Source organism: Phyllopteryx taeniolatus, chromosome 18 (assembly GCF_024500385.1).
Source record: "Phyllopteryx taeniolatus isolate TA_2022b chromosome 18, UOR_Ptae_1.2, whole genome shotgun sequence".
NCBI lineage: Eukaryota > Metazoa > Chordata > Actinopteri > Syngnathiformes > Syngnathidae > Phyllopteryx > Phyllopteryx taeniolatus.
The window spans coordinates 9964560-9988956 of NC_084519.1; the positions used below are offsets into that span (position 1 = coordinate 9964560).

At 39.7% G+C, this 24397-nt stretch overlaps 1 protein-coding gene across 7 annotated transcripts in view; it reads right to left on the reverse strand.

Annotated features, from left to right (window-relative positions):
• lama2 (laminin, alpha 2) overlaps positions 1 to 24397 on the reverse strand; it is a 160762-nt gene that overhangs the window by 72552 nt on the left and 63813 nt on the right. For 5 of the 7 annotated variants that reach the window (XM_061753379.1, XM_061753378.1, XM_061753376.1 and 2 more), the window contains exons 15-23: positions 22430 to 22531; positions 19986 to 20197; positions 19726 to 19837; positions 18753 to 18866; positions 15872 to 15999; positions 12065 to 12151; positions 5509 to 5720; positions 1254 to 1360; positions 239 to 511 (exon numbers count right to left, since the gene is read on the reverse strand). In XM_061753379.1, coding sequence (XP_061609363.1) covers positions 239 to 511; positions 1254 to 1360; positions 5509 to 5720; positions 12065 to 12151; positions 15872 to 15999; positions 18753 to 18866; positions 19726 to 19837; positions 19986 to 20197; positions 22430 to 22531 — 1347 coding nt within the window. The remainder of the gene's footprint in view (positions 1 to 238; positions 512 to 1253; positions 1361 to 5508; positions 5721 to 12064; positions 12152 to 15871; positions 16000 to 18752; positions 18867 to 19725; positions 19838 to 19985; positions 20198 to 22429; positions 22532 to 24397) is intronic. The other 2 variants (XM_061753381.1, XM_061753380.1) reach the window with 1 other exon arrangement.

The following is a 24397-nucleotide window of genomic DNA, read 5'->3' on the forward strand; positions in this document are numbered from 1 at the left end:
GAAAACACACAAACTCCACACAGGAGTGGTTGAGCTGTGATTCCAACCTGGGACCTCCCAGGTGTGATAACTTCGAGGGCACATGCTGCCTTTGTTAAGTATATGAAATGAAAATTGAAACAAATTCTGAAAACCTGTTAATTACAACTGCACATACAGTATGCGTGCATCTCCAATGTTCACACACAAAACAGAAATACCCATGCTTCACGCCACTGTCATTCCCGTGCAGTGTTACCGCTTCACTGGGCCAGAATGCCCCCCTAGGACAACCCCCCGTGCGAGACGGCCCGCCCCATCGCCGCTGTACGGCCTCCACGGGTACGCGCTCCACCGGGCGGCGCGTCTCCCGTCTCTCATAACCTTGGCGACGCAGGTCACAGTGCTTGCCCGCGAATCCTGGGCGACAGATACAGCTGCCCTCAACGTCGCAGCGTTGAGAGACGGAGCCAAGGTGGGTGCAGCGACAGGCCACGCACTCGTGACTCTCAGCGTCCCACCAGTAATTAGGCTGGATGGACCAATCACAACAGATTTTAACTAATGAAAATAAAGCATAGTATTTCTTTTTAAGTGAATATAATTTATGTACATTGAATTAAAATGATCACTAAAGACATACTGTACAACTTCATACAAGTACAGTGATACCTTGACTTACGAGTTTAATTTGTTCCGTGACCAAATTTAATTCTATATCAAATCAATTTCTGCCCTTGAAATGAATGAAAATTCCACAATCTGCATCATTTTTGAAAAATAGCACTGTATATAATAAAACGTAATTAAAGAGATTATAAAGAACTAAATTGGTTTCATTGAGTGTAAATACTGTACGTTGAGACAAGCCGAAAGTGTTGACAACAACTGAAGTGGTGTATGTTTGCCTTTAATGGGCAAGGCCTAGTTAGTGGCATCAAGAACATAGCCGGTTCGTCTCTATGTGAGCGTCTGGACAGGAGTTTTGCCTTACTTTTTAATTTGCTTGTTTCACTGTCTATAGATTTCAATAAATGGCTAAAAGTGCATTGGCCACTGTGATTATCCTTTTTTTTCGGCACCATATCTGAAGCTCGTGTGTAATTAAAATTCGACTTGAAGGTCAAGGTACAATGGTACTGATTGTTATAACTCTAGCAAAAAGTAGTGTGAAATAATAATAACAATAATCATCATCATAATCATCATCATCAACATCATATGGTGCCAGGAGACATCGTGACCACGGCGTACTGGCGTGTCAAAACACTTACCGTGCAGTCGTCACACTGCCGTCCAACCACATTTTCCCTGCACTGGCACCGCCCGCTCTCCTTATTGCAGATTTCTGAAACGGAGCCGTTAATATGGCACCGACAAGCTGCAATAGGAGGAGAAGAGGTATTTTGCATCAATTATTTGGATTTTAAGAGTTCACTTCACGCTACTTTAAAGTGCTTAAGGTCGTCTTGAGGATTAGCTGTTGACATCCAATTTATTTTCCTGCTAAGCACACCTCCTCTCTTCCCAAATACAGTCTTCAGGCTAAGTCGCTTTATTATATAAATATGATAAATCACATTCATAAAGACATTCATGATAATTTTCTTTCTTCGTCAAGTATGTCTGAGGCAAATAAAAGGAGCTATCAAGATACCAGAGTGAATATTTCCTTAGCAATTCCTAACTGAAAAAAAAATCCTTCCTTTATACAATAAACAAGCACAATTTGGTTCCAAATTAGTTTTGCTTGAGGCATGTATTTTCTATTCAGGCTGAATACTGTTCAATAAAGTTACAACATTCAATTCAACATTACTTATTAGGACTTCATTTGCATGTACTGACGACAGAAAGTTTAATGAAACTCCGATATTTCCTCCTTTTTATGATTCTTATTTCAAAACAAAATGCTGGCCTTTTTTCCCTCTTTGATCACAGAGGTTAAATTCTTCTTAAAATATTGAAAGAACTTCTTCATTTTCAAATTGTTAACAATGTGTAGGGAACTCGTTTATAACATGCTATAAGTCCGCACATTTTTTATTTCTCTAAGAGATTGCCTTGGTTAGGTGCTCCTGTTTTGGTGAGCAACAGAGTTCAAAAGGGCTCTGCACCTAGCTTTTTTAATGTGTGAAGCTTTTTAAGACCGTAACTACTTATGTCTAAAGTGACTCATTTTTAGCAATAACAATAAGTTATAAAATAAAATAATGATTATGTAAATAATGATAATGTATATAATGTGTATAATGTATATAATATATATGAAGGCCGGCGCAACGGTGGTCGACTGTTTAGACCGTCTGCCTCACAGTTCTGAGGACCGGGGTTCAATCCCTGGCCCCGCCTGTGTGGAGTTTGACTCTAAATTGCCCGTAGGTGTGAGTGCGAATGGATGTTTGTTTGTATGTGCCCTGCGATTGGCTGGCGACCAGTTCAGGGTGTACCCCGCCTCTCGCCCGACGATTGCTGGGATAGGCTCCAGCACGCCCGCGACCCTTGTGAGGAGAAGCGGCTCAGAAAAGTGATGGATGGATGGATATATGAAGGCCAACAATTCAGTGGTTGTACAAATTAGAACCATTAAACCGTGGAGGTTTGCGCTCTCCTGAGTGTCAATCTACTCCTCAACTTTATTTAAACTTTTGTACATTTAAGTTGTACTGTGAAAACAAGATGCACAAACCCACACGCCAATCAGCCTCTTAGAAGAGCAATTAAAAGCCTGAACATCACAACTCCCATCTGGCAAATGAGGTTGTCACACACGACTACACACAAACACGCAGTGACAAAAAAAAACAAAAAAAAAAACAGTCCCTCTAAAGAAACAAGTTGCTCGGCTCACATTGCCACACATGTACTCGCTCGTCGCCCGCTAGATGCAAAGCAGACAGAAGGACAGACCTGAGTGTGGGCTGAGAAAGTGAGGGGAAAAAAAAAAACAGCAGATGTCCACACTCACACAGAGAAAGACACATCACACACACACACAAATGCTACAAGACACAAGTACATAAATCTACAGCACACACACACACACACACACACCTACAAATCCAAACATGCAAATGAATGCAGCATGTTAAAGCATACAAGTGTACATGCACATATAAATGCTGTTTCACACAGTCTCACTCAAAGAGTCTCTCGCCCTTCTGGTTTCACCCTTTGGGGGACCATCTGGACTCCATTCTGTCAGTCACCACAATACGAGCCTTGTTGTGGCCTGAAATAAGGGCTTTTTCACGTCTGCACTGTCCTTTGGTAGTGGGGATAATATTGTTTGTATAGTATGGAAACAATCCTAATGTGTTACTAAGTAATCAATCACTTCATCTAATAGCAGATGAAGTCATGGAACTTCTTCTAAAAGCTAATTTTAGCTTAATTCTATGAATTCTGCTCAAGCCAACTTCATGAATCAACAGCAGATTGAATGAAGTGTCTATATTGGTACAACTGAATTTTTCAAAAATAATTTTAAAGTGTGTGTGTTCGTATATATAATTATTAGAATTCAGGCCGAGTGAAACTAGTTATGGGGAAATGCAAGAGAATGGCAAGAACCAAGGCAGACAGGGGACAGCTAGTCGTGTATCTTCACGAAACATAAACATGGAGGCACACAACATTGTGGAGTGGTCACGTTTATTCTGGAACCTGTCACTCCGAATGCCATCTCTCTTTAACGAGCTCTTCCTTTATAATTGTTTACAGCACGCGGTAAATTTCTAAGCTTTTCATCGGAGATGATTATAGTCGCTACATGTTTTTTTTTTACCCCTGATTCCTGAGAAATATATAACTTTTGTAGAAGGAAGGAGCTATATGTGCCAAACAGGAACTCAGTCAAAACATCCAAATATAAATGTGGGTACAAAAATCTATTTTCCTTTTTCATTATTCCACTCCACTTGAATTGGGGGCATGTAGGGGTTAGTGACCAACAAGATTTGGCAGATGGATCTGCACTTACAGAGCTGGAAGTGGAAATGTATGTTCTTCAGCATCATCATAGCTTCTGAGTATCTTTAATTGTTTGAAATTTTTTAGATTTGAGCTTTAACAGAGAAAGCTGAAAATTCTGCAGCACAATGGACTCTGCCTGTACTGGGCAAGAGTAGAGTTTAAATTGTGTGGTTTTAAAAATGACCCCGACATTTTATTTATCTACCAAGCATCTATGGAACCTTCATTAAGTGAAAGGGAGGAAACCTTTATTACGTTTTTGAATTACTACGTATTCACTCGCTTCCTGTGATGGAACAAGAGCACTGGTACAATTCACATATCTATTCAACAATGTCCAGAAGACCTTTCCTTGAATGAAAAATAGTTGGTATTATATTGTTATTGAATTGAATTCTCAGACACATTGCTGTGTTGTCAGGCTCACATTTAAAAAATGAATTAAACCATGCATTGATGTCAAACAAAAGGATGTCTACAGCAGAAATGGCCGCGGATGTGAAAGCTGACCTCAAAACAAACAAAAAAAGTGCGGCATTTTTACAGTCTAATGGAACACAAATGGACTTGACCCGTACTCTGCGGCGCCACTCAATAGAATTCATTAAGACTTGGAGCGATAAGGAGCGGCAGAGAGACAGAAAGAGAATTATTGTCTTTTAATAATTCCTGCTAGTCTTTTGTCATTTGCACAGGATCAATAACAACCCTCCGTCTCCCAGGCATGAACAGCCAATCAGCAGTGGAGTAGTTCCATAGATCAGGCCGATTAATCAATAACCATTTAGCCGGGTGGAGGGAAAACAGCTACAGAACAATGAACTATCAAACAGACATTAATAGTCAAAGTCAGCCCATCAAGCTGCCTTTGTGGTTTATCTGTCTGCTGATTGAACAGCCTGTCTATCGCTCGTTGCGGGGTGTCATTCTTTTCCCGTCTGCACCGGGCAACATCAACACGGGTCTTCATTTTCACAGACATGCAACATCTCCACACGTGCCGCTCCTTTTTACACAGGTAGACTTTGTGGTCTCACTCTTGAACGCAGCTGGCTACCAGTGAGCCGCTCCGACATCACACCTCCACAGCTGCTCGCCATTAGCCGGCCGCACAACACGGCAACGCTCACGAGCAGCAAAACGCGCATAACACACTCCAGATGGTGTACTGTTTCTGTGGTCAGATTAAAGATAAAAGTTTGCAACAATTGGAGTTTTTCACAGATGCAATATTTTTGTCAGTGTATAACACCCCTCCTGACACACTGAAGCTATTGGAAGTTCCCATTTATTAAAATATACAGTAAACCCTCACAAAGTCACCTACTCAAGAGTTGGATTTAAAAAATAATTATACCAAATACTGGATATCTAATCTTAATGGGAATGACTGGTTTAACTGTTGACCAAATGAAAGTTTGACTGATCTCACAGAACAGACTTGTGTTCAAGCTTTGAGGTACCACTGTATTAGTATGTGCTTTTTATCTTCTGATCCATTGGACGTCCATTTTGCTTTGCACCGAATAGCAATTTTTTCACATTAAAACTTACGCTGACAGTTCTTTGCAGTGATGGCGTCTCCAAAGAAACCGTCGTCACAACTGTCGCAAGCCACGCCGCTGTAACCATGTCGACAATGCAGACACTGTCCTGTGATTGGATCACAGCTGCCTGGTGTAGACAGGTCCAGGTTACCGTGGCAATTACAGGGCTGGCAGGAGCCTCCTGGGACAGTGGGTTGTCCGTAATACCCATTGGAACACCTAGGAGACAGCATAACGAAAGAAGACTCAGTTCTAAACTTGTATTGCGCACAAATTCAATCGAGAAGATGAATCATTTACTGATGGAACAGGAAACAGACACAGTCTTCTTGTACAAGGACACACAAGTGTGACACGTGTCAGTTGTCACACCATTCCAATCATTTCTGCTTTGACACACTTTCATTTGGCTTACAATTAAAGAAAGTCCTAATGCCTAGATTTAGAGTGCTGCTCCATAACACGCAGAGGCTGAAAAAAAAGAACAGATGAAATACGAAAGAGTGGGTGATATTAATAGGAGAAAGTGCATGAGAGGTGGATGAGAGGAGAACAAGAGGGGATGAGAAGGGTCTTCAGATTGGAGAGAGAATTGAGTTTAGAGAGGAGGGAGAGGAAAAGGACAAAAAGTGGAAAACAGTCAAGAGCAGCTAGCTATTATTACCGCTGACCCTCTATGGTACTCAATAGAGATGGTTTATTAGATTTTGTGTGCGTGTGTGTATTTAAGTGTGCATGTGTGTGTGTGTGTGTGTGTGTGTGTGTGTGTTGGGGGGCTTCCAAGAAGAACTGACTTTTACTGCATGATATAAATTAAGCGGGGAAATATTAAAACATATTTATTAGTTTCATTTCTTTATATTCCCTCTATAGTGCATAGTTTTATTTCAAAAGAAGCCCAAGAGCAAATGAGATTATTTATAGTTGTGTGTTCAGAAATTGAAAAGGATGGGGGAGGAGGGTTGCCCGGCCTGGACACCTGGTCAGAAGCATCTCAGTGGGCAGGAAGTTAAGTAGGATGCTTAAGCTTGTGTGCATGTGCAAGAGAGTCATTATGTGTTCAGGTTAAAAAAATCAGGTCAGCCTCGTCTTGTGTGTGTCAACGGCAGTCAACACAGACATAAAGCAGGACTGTGACAATGGAAACAAATTTACCGCATGCGTTGGGGGGAAAAAAGAAGAATTTTTGTTGTGCTGTTTTTGAAACTCAATTGAATCAATGAAACTTATTCTCTGATATTCATGTGCTTCAAACCAAATTATAAATCAGGATTTTGAGCGTCTGTATCCAAAGTGGGGTACATACACACCTATTTTTAACATCTTAACCATTTTTTTAAATGTGAGAGACCCCCCATATGACAAAGGAAAAAACATTTAATTCAAGGAGGCATTTGAGAGGATGTCATTGTGTACAAATGCTTGTGTTCAGGTGGAACCATTTATTGGTCAGCTGTGAATTGTTACTTCCATGTTATGATGGGAATAGAATATGTAATTAGTTCACGCTCGCAGTTTATTTTAGTGTGCATGTTTATCAGTAATGCAGCGCAGTTGGAGTCGCACAATTCTTCCTATGCCTCAACAGATTAGGTGAAGTTACATCTTTTCATATTTGCATTTGCTGCAAGGGTGTAGGACCATATTGATGTGCATTTTATTTATCATATATATTTCCATTTGCTTATTTTAAATCCAGATTCCACGGTTTGATTTCTTAATCAATAGAAATAAAGCTCGGTATTATGTCACATGGCCCAATGGTAAAGATCATCGCCTGCCACCGTGGGGGACCTATCTTCAAAAACCCCGACTGGACCATCCGCCAACATCCCCCGGACTCACGGCTGTGGTGTCCTTGAGCAAGACACTGATACCCCGAAATGCTCCCCGGGCGCTTCAGCTGCCCCCTGCTCCAGTGTGTTCCACTAACGTGTATGTGTTCACTGTGATGGGTTAAATGCAGAGAACAAATTTTGTGTGCATGCATGCATGCATGCATGTTCATGACAATAAAAGATGATTCTTCTTCTTCTTAACAAGTTACATTTCCCTGGATTAACTGACACACGGCGTCTATTTGAGCGGCCACTATTTGCTTTAAACAAACTATGGTTGCTATCATTTATAATAACACTGTCAGAAATAGTACTGCCACAATTGATGCCCTTTTAAAGAAGCTATCGCTTTTACTTCATCTCAACATGTGCAATCAAGTAGGCCTCCCTGAAAATTTGGATTCTGACCTTTATGGTAAATTAAATCGTAATGGCCCAGGGCAAGTTAACAGGGACATTTGGCAAATTTAGCTGTCAAAGGACTCACTTTACAAAGAAAGAGGGTGCATTTGACAACATTCCCTGTAAAAAGCTTCTCGTGCTCACGCCTGAACATATTGCCTTTCCGTATTTTAAAATTTCCTATTTGGCAGTTAATGAGGGATCAAGTCCGGTGTACAAAAGGTGTACAAAACAAGCACAATAATTAAAGTCTGGTTCCTTTGTGCTGTGCTCTGCTCTTGCCACTAACTTAACTATCAATAAACGGTAACGTTAACTAATTAATATTATATGAAACACTAATAACACATTCTGGTGCAACAGGTAATGGCGAAAGCTAACAAGGCAATTACAGTATACTTAATTCGTCATTGACGCAACCAGCCAAAGAAAATCTAAAGGCGCTTAGACACACAAAATGCAGGACGGCAACAGAACAGAAAGCCCCGGCTTTGCTTATAATTAGGAGGAGGCCATCTGATACAAGTGAAGCATGTGTGGCGATGCAATGTTAATATAAGCTAACATTTTTATTGTTAAAACATTTTAAATCACACATTTCTACCATTTTCAACCAACCTAGTTCATTCAAAGTAGTTGAGAGCTTGGTCCATTGCTGTGCCTTTTTAAAAAAATATTTTTTTTTTTACCATGTCGCGATACTACATCTGTCTTGTGTCCCAGAGCTCGGGATACTAGAACATTCATATTTTTGTTCTCCATTTTGTCCATGCTGTTTTCAGTGTAAAACTCCAAATGTCTTACTGTCCTCATTCTAGATCACTGCGCCACCTTTTCCCCTGTTGGATGCGCGAAGATGGATTGAACTTTTTTCAATTCTATGGCGTCACCCTGCAGGCAACCTGTTGAGGGACTGGGTCAGACTAACGATTCTCCAAGTGTAGTACGAGTACCACCAGTGGTATGTGGGCGCTTTCTAGTGGTATGTGAAAGAATCACAGCCCAAGTACAGTTCAGTTGTATATAACTTTAAATCTAAATACATTTGAATTTAATCTGTTACAACTGTTTGTTTTTAAACATTTATTTAGGTAGAATACTTTTTTAACTATAATGGGCAGTACATTTTAATCAAATCTTTGCATATATACATATATGTATGTGTATATATATCAAGTTAATCAAATTATGTAAGTTATGTAGGAGCTTAATAGCCGACGTCTGCCATCTCTATTATTTTGCTGCTGTTTCTTGGCTACACAGTGAACCAAAGCGGTCAAGAGCACTGCAGTTCAAAAAAGGATGTACATTTGAAAGCGCCTTAGAATTTTCTAGGCAATGAAACCAAGGTAGTCTTCAATTTCCTCCCTGCGGCTTTGGTGGAAGAAAAGGATTCCAAGTTGGAACTTGCTTTTCTCAAACTCAAGGTTATTTGCAGTCAATACTGAACACTTGTGTGTTTGTATCTGCTGTCCAAAGGATAGAATTGTCCAAAAGAAGTACATTTACAGAAAATTAAGAATCCCATTCGAAAAAATCTGCGACATCATTTCGAAGAGAGATGAATAGCGAATTGATATCTTATTGTTTAGGGGTACAAGACTGCAACCTTGTTGAATGGCTGGGCCAAAACATTCTGATCACATCATTTCAGCTTATTATCTTTTTAAATAAAGGCAACCTTAGTGATATTTTCTATGTGCTATTGCACGGCACGTCGTTTGGAAAAAGTTGAATGGAAAGCAAGGTCACATAAAGCTGATTTGGAGCTACCATTAAGGTTCAAAGACATCGCAATTCTTCTATTGTATAATAATGATGGTTGAAAAACGAGTCGGGAAAGTTATAAAGTCGTGAAAAACTGAAAGAACAATGTAATTGTTCAAGGCAACAGCAAAATAATCAATGATAATAACATTATTGTGGATAATGAAGCGTGTCACAGGAGGTTGTGTTCCGGATGTGTCACTCAAGTTCAATAAAACACATAGCTTGGCACTCAGATAGTGTACAGTACACAATGTCAGATCCCAAACTTTCTATGTAAATAGTTTCTCTGTTTTTTCTTTCCCTGTGGTAACCCCCCAACTTCATCCATCTATCCATTTTTTTAGCATCTTACTAATTCTTCTCAGGGTTGTGGGTAAATGAAACCTATCCAAGCTAACTTTAGGCGAGAGGTGAGGCACACCCTGGACTTGTTGTCAGTTAATCATAGGGCACGTATAGACAAACAACCACCTACACTCACATTCATATTTATGGCCAATTTAAGAGTCTTCAACAAGAAGCATGGTTTTAGAATGTGGGAGGAAGCCGGAGTATCTGGAGAAAAACCATGCAAGGACAGGGAGAACATGCAAACCTCAGTTTCGAAACACTAACTTTGAATGGTTTGTGTTTTGAAAGGTTTCACATACAGAGGACAAAACGACAACTGTTCACACTGTCCTGACACTACAACCGTAATACGAAGATTACAAAAAGCTCAACTTTCATCTCCTCAGTCCATATAATATTCTCCCAAAAGTCTTGGGAATCAGTCAGATGTTTTTTTTTTGTTTTTTTTCTTCCACCAGCCTTTGTGGTCTTTTTGGTCAGCAATGGTTTAATTTAATTAATTACGCTGTAATTGTTTAAAATCATATGATACATCGCCAGTCGCCGGCATAAGCGGCTAGCGCTACTGTGATTCTGACATCACTTAGTCCTATTGCCCAAAATGGCGCAACCCTGAGATTGACAAATATCCCCTATTATTATGTTTGTTTCTTATTCAACGAATGCTGTATTAATCAGAGTACCCTGTTTTGACAAGTGCTGACACATACAAACTATTCTTGCAACAACACAAAAAGAGAGTGTTTAGGTAGTTCTCTTTTAACGTACAATTTACTTCCACTAAATGGACTGCCCACAGTTTCGGCACCAGTCCATATTTGTAACTGGTGGGTTCTGCAGCATATATATATATATATATATATATATATATATATATATATATATATATATATTTCGCAAACAAAAAAATACGTGAATGTTTTCAACATTGTCTTCAGTATGAGCAGTGAATGTGCAACATTCATCTACCTAAAGTTCAATTAACTGATATTTAATGATATTAACAAATATATGACGAAAAATGGCAGTGGCTGCCATTGATATTTGTGTGGGAATTTGGACAATCACTCACTTTTCTCAGAATATTATGACTTCATTCATAAAAAACCTTTCTCCCTCATAATATATCCGCTTTCCCTTTCAATATTTCGACTTCATTCACGAAACATCGTAATTTTTTTCTCATATCACAACTTTCCCCCCATATTATTAATACTTTATTCTCATAACATTACCACTTATTTCACTTATTTACTTTCAGCTCACACAGATGCACACTTCAAGTCCACATTCTGAATACAACTTTAATAATTCAACTTGAAGTGTTTTGCCCTCAGGCAAATGTAATCCCTCATGCCTGAGGGGGTTAGTCTATATTTACTCTCCACGTGTCATCGAGCCACATCATAGCCTGCAGACTAGCCTCCACAGCCACAGTGAAGAAAACTTTTAATAGAACTAAAAGTTCATAATTCAGAATGTCAGACACCTGGGCCTGGGCCATGCACAGAAAGATGTAGTTGTACTGGGAAAAAGACAGCAATCAATTGACTAGTAATATTCATATATGTACATTTTTCTATATGTGAGGTGTTAAATACAGTGACCAGCTCCAAGCAGAGCATGCTATCACTGCTATTTGCTCAACCTTCACTATGTGTTTCACGATGTCTGGCAAATTGGGTTTTTACACAATAAAGCTGACAAAGTACTGTCAGGAAGGCTTAGAGAAGCTGTTCATTAAGAAGAAAGTTAGCTTCAAAGGGTGGGCAGCTTATAAAGAGAGAGAGTGAAAGACCTGACAGCCTATTATAGGATAAGTAAGGATTTTTGTCATTGATTGACTGCAATTGATGAGAGGAAACCACACTGATGAAAAACAACAATAAAGAGCAGGTCTTAATCCAGACCTCATTATTGAACTATTTCTAAGAAAATAAACTCACAGGCCACAATATTAGGTAATAATTTAGCTCATGAGATCACATAGAAGAGCTGTATTCAAAATCATGTATATTTCCATTGCATTTTGCACCTCTCATGGAGCAAAAATAGGGCAGTGCAGTGGAATATTGGTTAGTGCATCTGCCTCACATTTCTGGCATTCAGGGTGTGAACTTCTGCTCTGGCCTCTTTGTCTGGAGATTGCATGCTCTCCCCATGCTTACTGGTTTCGTGAGTGTGTGTGTGCTTGTGCATTACCTGTCACATCTTGGTCCGGTGTATCCAGGCTGACACTGGTCACACAGCAGCTCTCCTCCCTCACCAAGGTGGCAGGTTGGGCTGAAACTGTTGCGGTTGCCAGGACGGCGAAGTTTTGGTTGAAGTTGTTGATTTTTGGTTCCGTGACGTTGTCCCACAGTGGAGAGCGGGGCAATGAGGATGGAGATGAGGAGGAGAGGACAGAAATGGGTTAAGGCCATTGTCCGTCTCCCTGTACACACACACACACTTGTGTCCCCACTTTCACTTTTCTCGTACACGTAACAAAATGCTGCACTCTCAGCTTTTACAAACACTTCTCCTCTGCTCAAAATGTATCCCAAATGAAGAGTTAGTGAGACCGAGTGAGAACGACTGTCACCCTCCCACTTCCATAAACTATAGATAGTTCTGCAAGCTCAGGTTCCAAGCCCAGACTGGCTCATTAGCTGACTGTGTGAGCTCAACAAGCCCACATACACAACACATATATAAAACTGAATAAATATACAGCATTTGTCAAATGTTTGGGCACACTTTCTCATTCAATAGCTTGAGAAAGTGTATCCAAATGATTTACTGCTACTGTTTGGAGATGATAAAACAGAAATTAAATTTAAAAAAAAAACAAAAAACAACGCTTGCTTTGATTGATCAAGTAGGTATAAATTTAATTGTATGTTTATTTTTATGAATGTAGTGGTGTAGAACTGCATTGCATGTGTATGGTGCTAAATAATAAAATATTAGGAACAGCTCTCAGTGAGGTGTACCAGCTACGATTGTGCCAATAATAAACAATGGTAACTAATATTTCTGTGATAGTGTCAATCAAAGCAGAACATTATCTAATGGGAGATTATTGGATGTAACTCTTACAATGGATTAATAGTCAGTGCAGGTGTGCCTAATAATGGTTTCCGATTGTATGATACGTATAATATATTTTAAAAGGACGCAAATTAAAAATTATTTCATACTGATCTCAGTTGCGATGGATGGAAAAAGTAATTAGTAGTCAAGCAACACCATGGCATCAGAGATTACGCTGATAAGAAAGGGGAAAAACTTCATAGATTGATCTATTTATGTTAAATATCCCCAAAAAATGTTGGTTACATTTCTTATAGTGCAAGTAAATGCTGCTGCAGCTAGATATTGATAACTGACAGAAACAACTTCAAGCATGCTTAGGATCTAGGTAATTGAGCCCAGGTGTAAATGAAAGCACCCACACTGAATACTAAACTGATTTTGGATTGATTCTCTCTAAATCACTACACACTTATTTAATTTTCTACATTAATAAGATCTTTGACATTAGCGTTAAGTGGACCAGTCTGTCTGGTTGACTGCCTGTTTGAGTGACATGTTACAGTGGACATAAAGCGAGGGAATAGAGGGTTATTTTTAAGGGGGCTGCAGACCTGGCTCCTCCAGGCTATTATTACTGCAGGGGGAGGTTAACGGGAAGACGGGGAAGTTGCACAGACTGAAAGAGAGATGTGTCTCTCTTTAGCTCGGGAGAGGCAGTTTGGACAAGATGTATCACCACTGCATCATGAACATTCTCAGCTGCTGTGTCTGCGTGTGTGTGTGTGGGGCCGCGTGTGCTAGTGCTCTCAGTTAACAAAAACACATGGAATTTTCCACAGAACTAACCCTTCAATGCATAATAGCCACAACTTCATAGTGGACAGTTATTCAAAAGCTGTTTCCTTCTATATACATGAGTCTTGATGACGGTTTGATGCACTGCACTTCTGGCCATTAGTCATCTTGGCTTTGTTATTTTGTCTACTTACAATGGCTGACCTGCGGGTGGCAGTGAATGGAATGACACTGCAGCATCCACTGTAGTCACTGATGCCCAACTTTGACCTCAGGACTCATATTCAAAGAGAAAACAGCTTTTGAATAGCTGTCCACTGTAGTAACGAAAATGCATAAAAGAGACGACTAAGGATCCGGTGGGAGGTCATAATTACACAGTGAGAAGATATAATGTACATGAGCAAATCAGCATCCTTTGTTTTCGGCCGCAGGTCAAGGTGTGTTTTAGGTTGGATTTACACTGCGTGGTTCAAGTGACTTGAATTCTGATGTTTTCCTCTCAAGTGCCGCAACTCGAACATATGTCTTTGGCAGCGTATATAAAAAAAATAAAATAAAATGCATGAAATTGGATATTTTCAGATTGGAATCAGGCCTCTTACAAATGTGTATGAAAATCTGCTAAATATTGTATATGTGCCAATTTGACTGCAGCGTAAACATGCTGATCTGAAATGTGAACTTTATTGAAATACATCTTTTGGTGACATATAAACACCCGCATCTGCCCAAACAACACAAATAAATATTAAAAACACCTGATGTAAATCTAAACTAAAGTGACATCATAGAGAATTAACTAGGGTCTAAATATGCTGCATTAGAGGTGTGTCAATTAAGTAATAAATAAGCAAATCAATCGGCAACAGCGGCCAGTGGAGTAATGCCTAAGTCACCCTTACGCAGGTTTTTCCACGTGTTCTGTGAATGTAAACACAGTCAAAGAGGATGTATGTATGCCTAAAGAGACAAAAAGTGTGCGAATGTCACGGTGAGAAAAGCGGACGCGCCAGGAAGAGAAAGGGAAGAGAAATGCTGTCTGGCTTGACAGCCAGCTTGTGGACTGGGGTTTCACACTGGTGCGCTTCGTTGTTGGCCGCGAGTGTGTGCATTTCACGGTCGGAAAGGCAGAAGCACCGGAAGAAAAGTCTGACTAAAATTCTGAAGTCTCATTTTACATATTTGCCAATTTTTTTTTATCATTCACATTTTGCTTAGTTGTTAACAAAACTCTTCTCTGTAGTGTGTCAAATTTAGAACACGTTTTTTTTCACTTTACAAGGACTTTAGTTATATTAATATATTTTTCTCCACTATTTAAGAATATTAAAAATATAATATCAAAACATCCATCCATCCATCCATCCATTTTCTGAGCCACTTATCCTCCCAAGGGTCGCGGGAGTGCTGGAGCCTATCCCAGCTATCATCGGACAGGAGGCGGGGTACACCCTGAACTGGTTGCCAGCCAATCGCAGGGCACATACAAACAAACAACCATTCGCACTCACATTCACACCTACGGGCAATTTAGAGTCTCCAATTCATGCATGTTTTTGAGATGTGGGAGGAAACCGGAGTGCCCGGAGAAAACCCACGCAGGCACGGGGAGAACATGCAGACTCCACACAGGCGGGACCGGGGATTGAACCCGTGTCCTCAGAACTGTGAGGCTGACGCTCTAACCAGTCGTCCACCGTGCCGCATATCAAAACACACTTTATTAAATTTAAAATGTGATAGACCAGATCCAGTTTAACATAATTCAACGTGATATCAAATTTTATCAATGAATCTGGGATTTATTAACTCGAGTAATATGATTCCTTTAGCTCGACAGCTTGATTTTAGCCTAGCAGGGTAGAGGCAACACGCCAAAAAGTTTTAACTTCCTTTCAGAGGCTCGAGTTACCAGCTGTGTCAGATTTTTGGTGGATTTCATCGTGATGCTACACAACATTGATGACATTTACACCAACTGCTCTGGTGATATTTGAGCATTGCCACCAGGAAGCGGCTGTTTTTCTGTGATGCCTTTAAAATGAGACAAAAGAAGAAGAGGAGCTGAGGAGATGATGAGGACAGAGACGCTGAAGAAGGAATTGAGTGCCACGGGACTCAAAGGTCAGCAGGGATAGATTGAGTCGTTTGATGACAATGTTTAGAATTAGCCCGGGTGTCTAGATAACTTACTTGTTACTAGCCAGATTGAGAGGGCAGGCACAGGGCTGACAATCTGTGGCTGACCCGTGGGTGGCATCGCCATAATAACCACGTTGGCAGGTGTCACAGTGGGGGCCTGTGGTGCGGTGGGAACAGTCCTAAAGTCGAAATACAGTACACAGTCAAGTCCATAAATATTGGGACATCAATATTGGTTAAGGAAAGTATTCAGACCCCCTTAATTTTTTCACTCTATTATATTGCAGCCATTTGCTAAAATCATCAAGCCATAAGTATTCAGACCCTTTGCTGTGACACTCATATTTAACTCAGGTGCTGTCCATTTCTTCTGATCATCCTTGAGATGGTTCTACACCTTCATTGGAGTCCAGCTGTGTTTGATTATACTGATAGGACTTGATTAGGAAAGCCACACACTTGTCTATATAAGACCTTACAGCCCACAGTGCATGTCAGAGCAAATGAGAATCATGAGGTCAAAGGAACTGCCTGAAGAGCTCAGAGACAGAATTGTGGCAAGGCACAGATCTGGCCAAGATTACAAAAAAAAAATTCTGCTGCTCTTAAGGTTCCTTAGAGCACAGTGGCCTCCATCATCCTGAAATGGAAGATGTTTGGGATGACCAGAACCCTTCCTAGAGCTGGCCGTCCGGCCAAACTGAGCAACCTGGGGAGAAGAGCTTTGGTGAGAGAGGTAAAGAAGAACCCAAAGATCACTGTGGCTGAGCTCCAGAGATGCAGTCAGGAGATGGGAGAAAGTCAACCATCACTGCAGCCCTCCACCAGTCGGGGCTTTATGGCAGAGTGGCCCGACTGAAGCCTCACCTCAGTGCAAGACACATGAAAGCCCGCATGGCATTTGCTAAAAAAAAAAACACCTGAAGTACTCCAAGATAGTGATAAATAATATTCTCTGGTCTGATGAGACCAACATAGAAATTGTTGGCCTTAATTCTAAGTGGCATATGTGGAGAAAACCAAGCACTGGTCATCACCTGTCATTCCTAAAAAGACCACCGCCTGTATTAGCTCAAAAGGATGCTTCTAGTAAATACTGAACAAAGGGTCTGAATACTTATATATTCATATATATATATATATATATATATATATATATATATATATATATATATATACACAGTATATATAAGCTCCTGTATTGAGCGATACCAAGATCAAGATTTACAGAATCGCAAAAAGGGAGGATCAGCACTTTGACAAAAGATTAGAAGAGCAACATTACGGTTTCTATTAACGCACGTTCACGTATGAGGACGACAGAAAAGAATAAACAAACCTGGGGAACTAAAGCTTAATGATGTGGTACAGGATGAGCACCCGATCACATTTTGTTACCATAGTAACCAAGCACTTAGGGCTCAACGAGATGAGCCAGAACTTTGTAACTGCTTAATAATTAAGCACCAAATCATAGTATTAGTGAAAGTCAAGCACGGCGGTAATTCTATTACCTGTAGAAAATGGTTTCATCACATGCAATGGTGAGATCTGACTGTCACACATTGCATTTTTTTTTTTTTTTTTAATCTGAACATAGTAACATCATATTCATGTCCTGAAGATGAAAAAAACCTATAATTATTCTTGTAAGGTCGCTAGACTGCAGAAATGTCACCTATGTTCCAATTCAGTTCATCTTTAAATCAAATATCGTATCTCCTCACTGCTGACACAAGCACATGCTGTGTTCACCTGCAGAGTCACAGGAATATTCAGTCACTCTGCTTTGGGCATCTATCGGTCTGCCAATCACTGTGGGTGAATATGTAAACATGTGTATGTGTGTGTGCCTGTGAGTGATTAACTGTCAAGTTGTCTCACAACGTGTACGAGGTGTGTTTGTGAGTGATGAAAAAAGAAACCACCCACAAATCTGCCACAGTGTTCGTTCTCTCCTGTTCACAACACAGTTCACAACGCGTGTGTTTGTTCATATTTGTATCTGTGCGTGTCCGCCGATGGTAATGTGCACACAGGCCATGATGATATGGGTGAATATGTGTAAAATTGGAATGTTAACAACATGCTGTTCCTCAGATGGCCTTTAGATGGTGTGTGCTCTGTTTGTTTCTCTTTGAGGGACATGTTGGAAGTATTAGTGGCTCATTAGGGACAGGTAAGCTATTTACTTTCTCAAACACTGTCTATGATGTTATCCCCATGCTGCTTACTGCCTTTTGAGGACATATTTACATGGTATCTGGGGACTTCCATGTTATACTGTGATGTATACCGCATATTCTCGATTCATTGGTCCTGAATGAAATTATTCCATTGGCATTTTGCCTCAGCAACAGCCTTTCTCCTCATTTTCATGGTGGAAGGCATTTTTCCCTGTAATTAATTTCAGTGGGGAGACAAATTAGGTATCTTTTTAAATTAATAAATTGCATTTTATAGAGGTAGCTCTACTTATTGTAATGAGTTATTCTGATGTTCATTTCTAACGCTTTCATGAATCAATAGTATTATGGTCACCCCAACTAGTGCACGATATTCCGACTTTCTCTTGAAAACATAGCATTAACTCTGACTCAGTAATCGACCAATATGCGTGAACAATCAGAGCTTCTAACAATTATTCATGTTAAAATCAATGAAGCTCCTCTAGGCTGACAAGACCACAACATGAATAACAATGTCAGATATAAAAAAATATGAGTGTGCACATTTAGATAAAGGTGTAGCAGTAAATCAATATTCAATGTTCTGTCGGAAAACATCATATCGTGGCCAGAAAGCAATACTGTGACTCAATTCTATACATACATATGATTTAATATATGGTTGAGGCTGTTTATTATGTGCCATTGCAGGAGTTCAAAAACCTCTTCAGATTCATTTTAAAAAGGCATGGCTAAAAACGTACCAGGCAGTGGCCTGTGATCTGGTGGCATTGTGTTGCATGGCCATGACAATGACACACTTCACACACACCGTTGTAGAGCTGCCCATCCACTCTTCGGAATCCAGCAACACAAGCCTAAAACGCACATATACATAAGCAGAATCAGATGTAGTTGCTCTCTCAGTTGCTGTAATGTGTAAGAACTCACGTGTGTGTATACATTCATGTATTTTTGAATAATATTGTGTATTTTTTAAGACAGGGAAAAAATGTGTGTATGCCTGAATGTGTTAAATTGATTAGTATAGGGTCTTCTTTCTATTAGGCATATCTGACCGCTAACATTGACCACTTAAAGTTATCCACACTTGCTGTATCCAAGTTTTATTTACCTTCTGTACCCCGAATAGCTTCAGTTAAAACTAGTTAAAAGTTATATCATCTTGACAGTGAGGTTTTAAAGAGTTCTTCCACAGCTTTGTTGTTTTCTGTGTGTTTTGCTATTCAGATTTCTTAAGTTACATTTGCCCCAATGCCGCACTGTATTACACAGAACAAGATAATGGTCTCAAATCGTGTGGAACTGTAGAATGCTGTTGCGAAAATGAGGAAAAAAAGCTTAAAGAAGCAGATGACGTTCTGGTGTTTAGTTTACACCCTAACCTTTAATCTTTTTGACAAAAATGCAAGCTCTCTGTAGCCTTGATGGCACCATCACCATTGGCTGCATTTAAAAGCCAAAACAACTCTTTAAGCTGTACTTCCTTTTTGCTTCTGCATTTTTTTTTGTTTTTTTTTAAGACACCGTGTGGTATTTTTAGTGGATAGCTAGCAACATGACTCAACCTATTAGATACTGTGAGCTAAAATATTTGCAGCCCCCAAATCTTCCAAAGTTTATTTTTGGACCTTAAAGGTATTGTTTCACTAGTATGGATAGTTCATTTGGAATTTGCTAGAAAAACAATAAAGAGTTGCTTTAAAATGTGTTTACCTCACAGGATGTTCCGGCATATCCGGGTGGACAAGAACACATTTCAACAGCTGATGCTGTCCTCTCTCCTTTGGCATAGCGATTACCTACCTGCATCAAGAATAAGTGAAGTCTGCGCACACACACAAAAACAAATGTTTTAAAACTTTTGAAATAACCATTCATTAAAAAAAATCTCATGCTAGTCTAACTGTGTAAAACTGTCATATTAGAACAGCTATACGTGGGAACCATTGACGCAAGGTGTTGCTACACTGTACCTGTACACAGCACTGGGTTCCGTACTGTAAGAGGCTCTGACCATTAGTCTGGTCATGTTTGCCAACACTGTCAAGAAGTCCCTGCGGCCGATTGGCTCAGCAGTCTCTAAAACCAGGAAGTTCTCAGGAAGGAGAGCGATGTGATTGGTGCTTTGCGAGGATGGGTATACGGGTAGTCCGTACCGTTTGTCCATAATCTTGATCCCACCGCCCTGCCGGAGAAAGGAATGTCATCCCTTGTTCATGTGCTCTAATTTACAAGTTGTTTTGTTCTCTGAAGATTCAACTTCTTTTGCAAGAAATGATTGAAGCATCATTAGATGAAGCATTGCTGCTTCAGTCAATATTTGCGAACAGACTCAATGAAAAGTGAATCGCATACATTTGACGATCTCTTGTTGGGAACAGATCAATGGGATGCAGTGGTTAACACAGAGTGACAACCACTGATGGAGAGGAAAGGGGGGGAGAGCGTGAGCCCACCATGCCAATAAGCCATTAAATAACAGCTAATTGCGAGAGGAGATGGAGGGAGCACAAGGGAGACAGAAATCAGAAGTTGTGCTGGTGCAGACATGTATACTGCATACAATTTATGAGCCAAGATACAGAAGGAATCTACAATTAGATATACAATCAACCTGGGTGAAAGAAAGAAATCAAGAGTGGATGGATGGATAGATGGATGGATGGATGTTTGGTTAGAGTTGTTTAGGTGGTTGAGCAACATTGATTAAGTTGGTAGCTTAGCATTTTTAATGGCTAGTTTGGTTGTACAACCCCAATTCCAATGAAGTTGGGACGTTGTGTTAAACAGAATACAATAATTTGCAAATCATGTTCAACCTATATTTAATTGAATACACTACAAAGACAAGATAATTAATGTTCAAACAAAAATGGCATTTTAAATAAGGACAAAATATGTGCATGTTTTTTTTTTTTATTGAACCAATGTAAATCACATTATCTTAATATAGTTTAATGCTCAAATGCATGTATAAAAGAGCCACTCTCCAACCAAAAAAAAAAAAAGGTTTGAAGCAAACACAAGAAAGAAAGAAAAAAAACACAACTCAACCTCGTTTCTAGGGTTTTTCAGTTGTTGGTTGGTTTGCTGGTTTTGAGTGTTGGTCATATTGTTAATTGGTTATTGCGGTTGGTTAGGTTGGCGTTTGTTAGTTAATTGTCCTGTTTTGTTTAATTTAGGGGACAGATGGTGTAACAGTTTGTTCAACTGACTTCTGTGTAGACTGTAGTCACTAGCTCCCTGTGACCCTGTATAGGACATGGATGTTTTGTTTGTTTTTTGACCAGGAAGGATAGATTCTAACAATAACATAGGATAACCGAACAAACACCATTACAGGGCCTGAGTAATTTTATTTTGTTGTTTGTGAGTCTTCTCCTCACTGCTATTCTATAATTTGGGATTTGGATAGATTGTAAAGGTGTGCGTAAAGTTATGTGTATGGTTACGGAGAGAGAGGAGTGGGTAAAAAAGAACACAATGAACACAAATTAAAACTGAGTGATGATTATATATGCATCATTCTAGATGCATACAATGCACATGTTTGCATGTTTGGTGGTGGGTGTCAGATGAATAAAGCATGTTGGGAGGGTTGATTACTGAGAGACAGACAGCAAAGAGGGACACCGAGCAGCTTGACAGCATGTAGGTGGTTCGTTATTGTCATCGTTTGGAGCAGCTTTTTGTTGACAACAAGGGTGACACTTGTCTTCCTCCTTTTCTCCTCCTCCTCCTCCTCCCAGTCTGTCACTCTCACTGACATGTCTTTAAATAACATTATCTGATTGCATATCTTTCTCTTCTTTTCTATACCTCTCTTTCTCCTTCTATCCTTAATTACCCAATTAGGCTGAATCATTCTAATTACTTATTTCGTTCTGTCTGTCTTCCATTTACTGACGATCCCTTATATTTGCCTCATTTCTATGGTTTCCTTGGTTTTCATCAAAATGATTTTTTGTTCTGTAGTTACTTTTTCTGCGATGAGCTGGCAACCAGTTCAGGGTGTACCCCGCCTCCTGCCCGATGATAGCTGGGATAGGCTCCAGCACGCCCGCGACCCTCGTGAGGAGAAGCGGCTCAGAAAATGGATGGATGGATAGATAGTTACTTTTTGTGTAGCGCATTTACACACCGTTTTGTGACATGTAAACCATAACGAGGTAGTGTCGGTGCTTTGCTTACTGCTGTAGTTCATCATATCACCACTAGCTGATGACAGAGGGGCAAACTGAGAGGAAGGAGGGAGGCTTGGGATTTTCATAGACTGTTTTATTACTATGAGTCCATAAGTCATCTCTAAACTGTTTCTATACTTGCTGCAGTGTGTGTGCATGCGTTCGTGTGTGTGTGTGTGTGTGTGTGTGTGTGTTGTTTCAGTTTTTTGGTGATACTGTGATTGAACACTTACCTCAATAATAAAGTCGGGTTCTGAAGTGACTCGAATAATCCTTTCCTGCTGATCTATAGTGTAAGACACAGTGTAGACCACTGTCCCTCCATAGGCTGGTAGCTGAATAAAAGACCAAATACAAAATTTAAACAGTGAGATTGTATTTATTTATTTTTTCATTATAAGACAAAAAAAAAACATGTTTTCATTTATATGCAGCACAAGCGATGTGATGAAACATCACTCTACAAGACTTGGATTCCCAATTACTGCGCATTGTATGGGTATGTCTGTTTATTAGATAAACTATTTAACAGGATTTGCTGATACTGCACATATGTGGGCCTATACTGATGATGCCCATAAGCGCTGGTAAATGTCTTCTAAATCCTAGCCATTAGTAAAACAAATATTTAATGACATGGTTTAATGCCTGATATTAAAAGGCAGACACATTGTACTGTGGTCGGTGCTGTACACTGGTGGAGCATGAATAACATACAACGCTCTGTTGTTGTATTTAAGATACTGTAATTGGGATATGTTTGCATGAAAGAAATGTGTATTAAAGGTGTCAAAATTACATGTAAGTTGTTCATTGCAATTAATGTACAGATCACCCCCAAATATCAGTCCACATATACATATTTAAGATAGGCCTGGTATCATGCGATCACTTAATTCCGATTATTCTCTTTTAACTTTAAAGATAATGTGATTTTGTAATAGAAAAAAAGAAAGTAAGACTCTTATTACACAAAAATGCTCAATATTAAAGACAAAGAAAACGGGTAATAGGCGAGGTTTAACAATAACAATGCCTCATAAATGAAGATAAGATAATATGAAGCAAAACCCACAAATAGAAACATTTGTGCTAAGCTTCACTATCTTTTCATGTATTGAAGCTGACATACTCATAACTTGATTATCTTTTTACGTTTACAGAAAGCGCACAATGTCCTCAAAACATTGTGTGCATTTTACATTGAATAGTGGTAATTCATGATTTAATTAGACTGAGTTCACAGAAAATATAACTTTATCGTCAGGCATCTCCTCAGAATATTGTGTTCAAATTCCAAGGGTAATGATGCTGATAATGTCGAGTATGTATTTTGAAGGACAGCTCTGGTTTTCTAATTGGCATACTCTTTAAAATCATGGCTTTAAAAAAACTGTTTTCATTGGCTGTTTGGCTACCTAGTTGACGAAGTTAAAAAAACTCAAATTAAGGAGCAAGGCTGTATACATACTGTAAGTATATGATTAACCCAAAGTACTAAAACCAGTGAATACAACTAGTGAAGGATGTTTTTTTCATTCACAAATCTTTATATACTGTATAAATGCAATAAGAAGAATGAATGAGTGTTTCTGTCAACTATACTGAATTAGCTTTACAGTACATAGCACAACGCTGTGTCAGCATGATGGCAGAATGTATTCCTCTCTCTGCAACCTGAACAGTCATACAGGGGAGGGGGTTGCAGTGAAGGCATAATACGGCCATTTAAAAAAAAACAGACAGAAAGGGACAATGTTGAGGAAGAAGGGTGCAAGAAACTGAGCTTAGGAGTTGGAGGGGGGAGTATAGAAGTGGATTTTATGCCTCTATAAACCTCTTCCATCCTTTGCACTCATCTTTAGACCTGGAGGAGGAATCACCCATTTCACAGATGAATGAAAACACACAAACACCGTACTGACCATTTTATTGACGAACACTTATTCTCTATCTAACCCCATTTGCTGATTTGGACTCTGGACGACAGTAAAATCATAGTTGAAAGGCACAGTACAGTTAGCGTGGAGGGGCTGCATCATCTCGCTCACGATTAACCAACACGGCCTCCAGTGAGGTTGGCCTATCTAATCAAATGGAGCCAACACTTAATAGCGGCGCTGTGAAAGTAAAAGACACTACATAAAAAGACAAATTGGCTATTACTGTAATAGGGCAACTGCTGACACAAGCAGGCACGC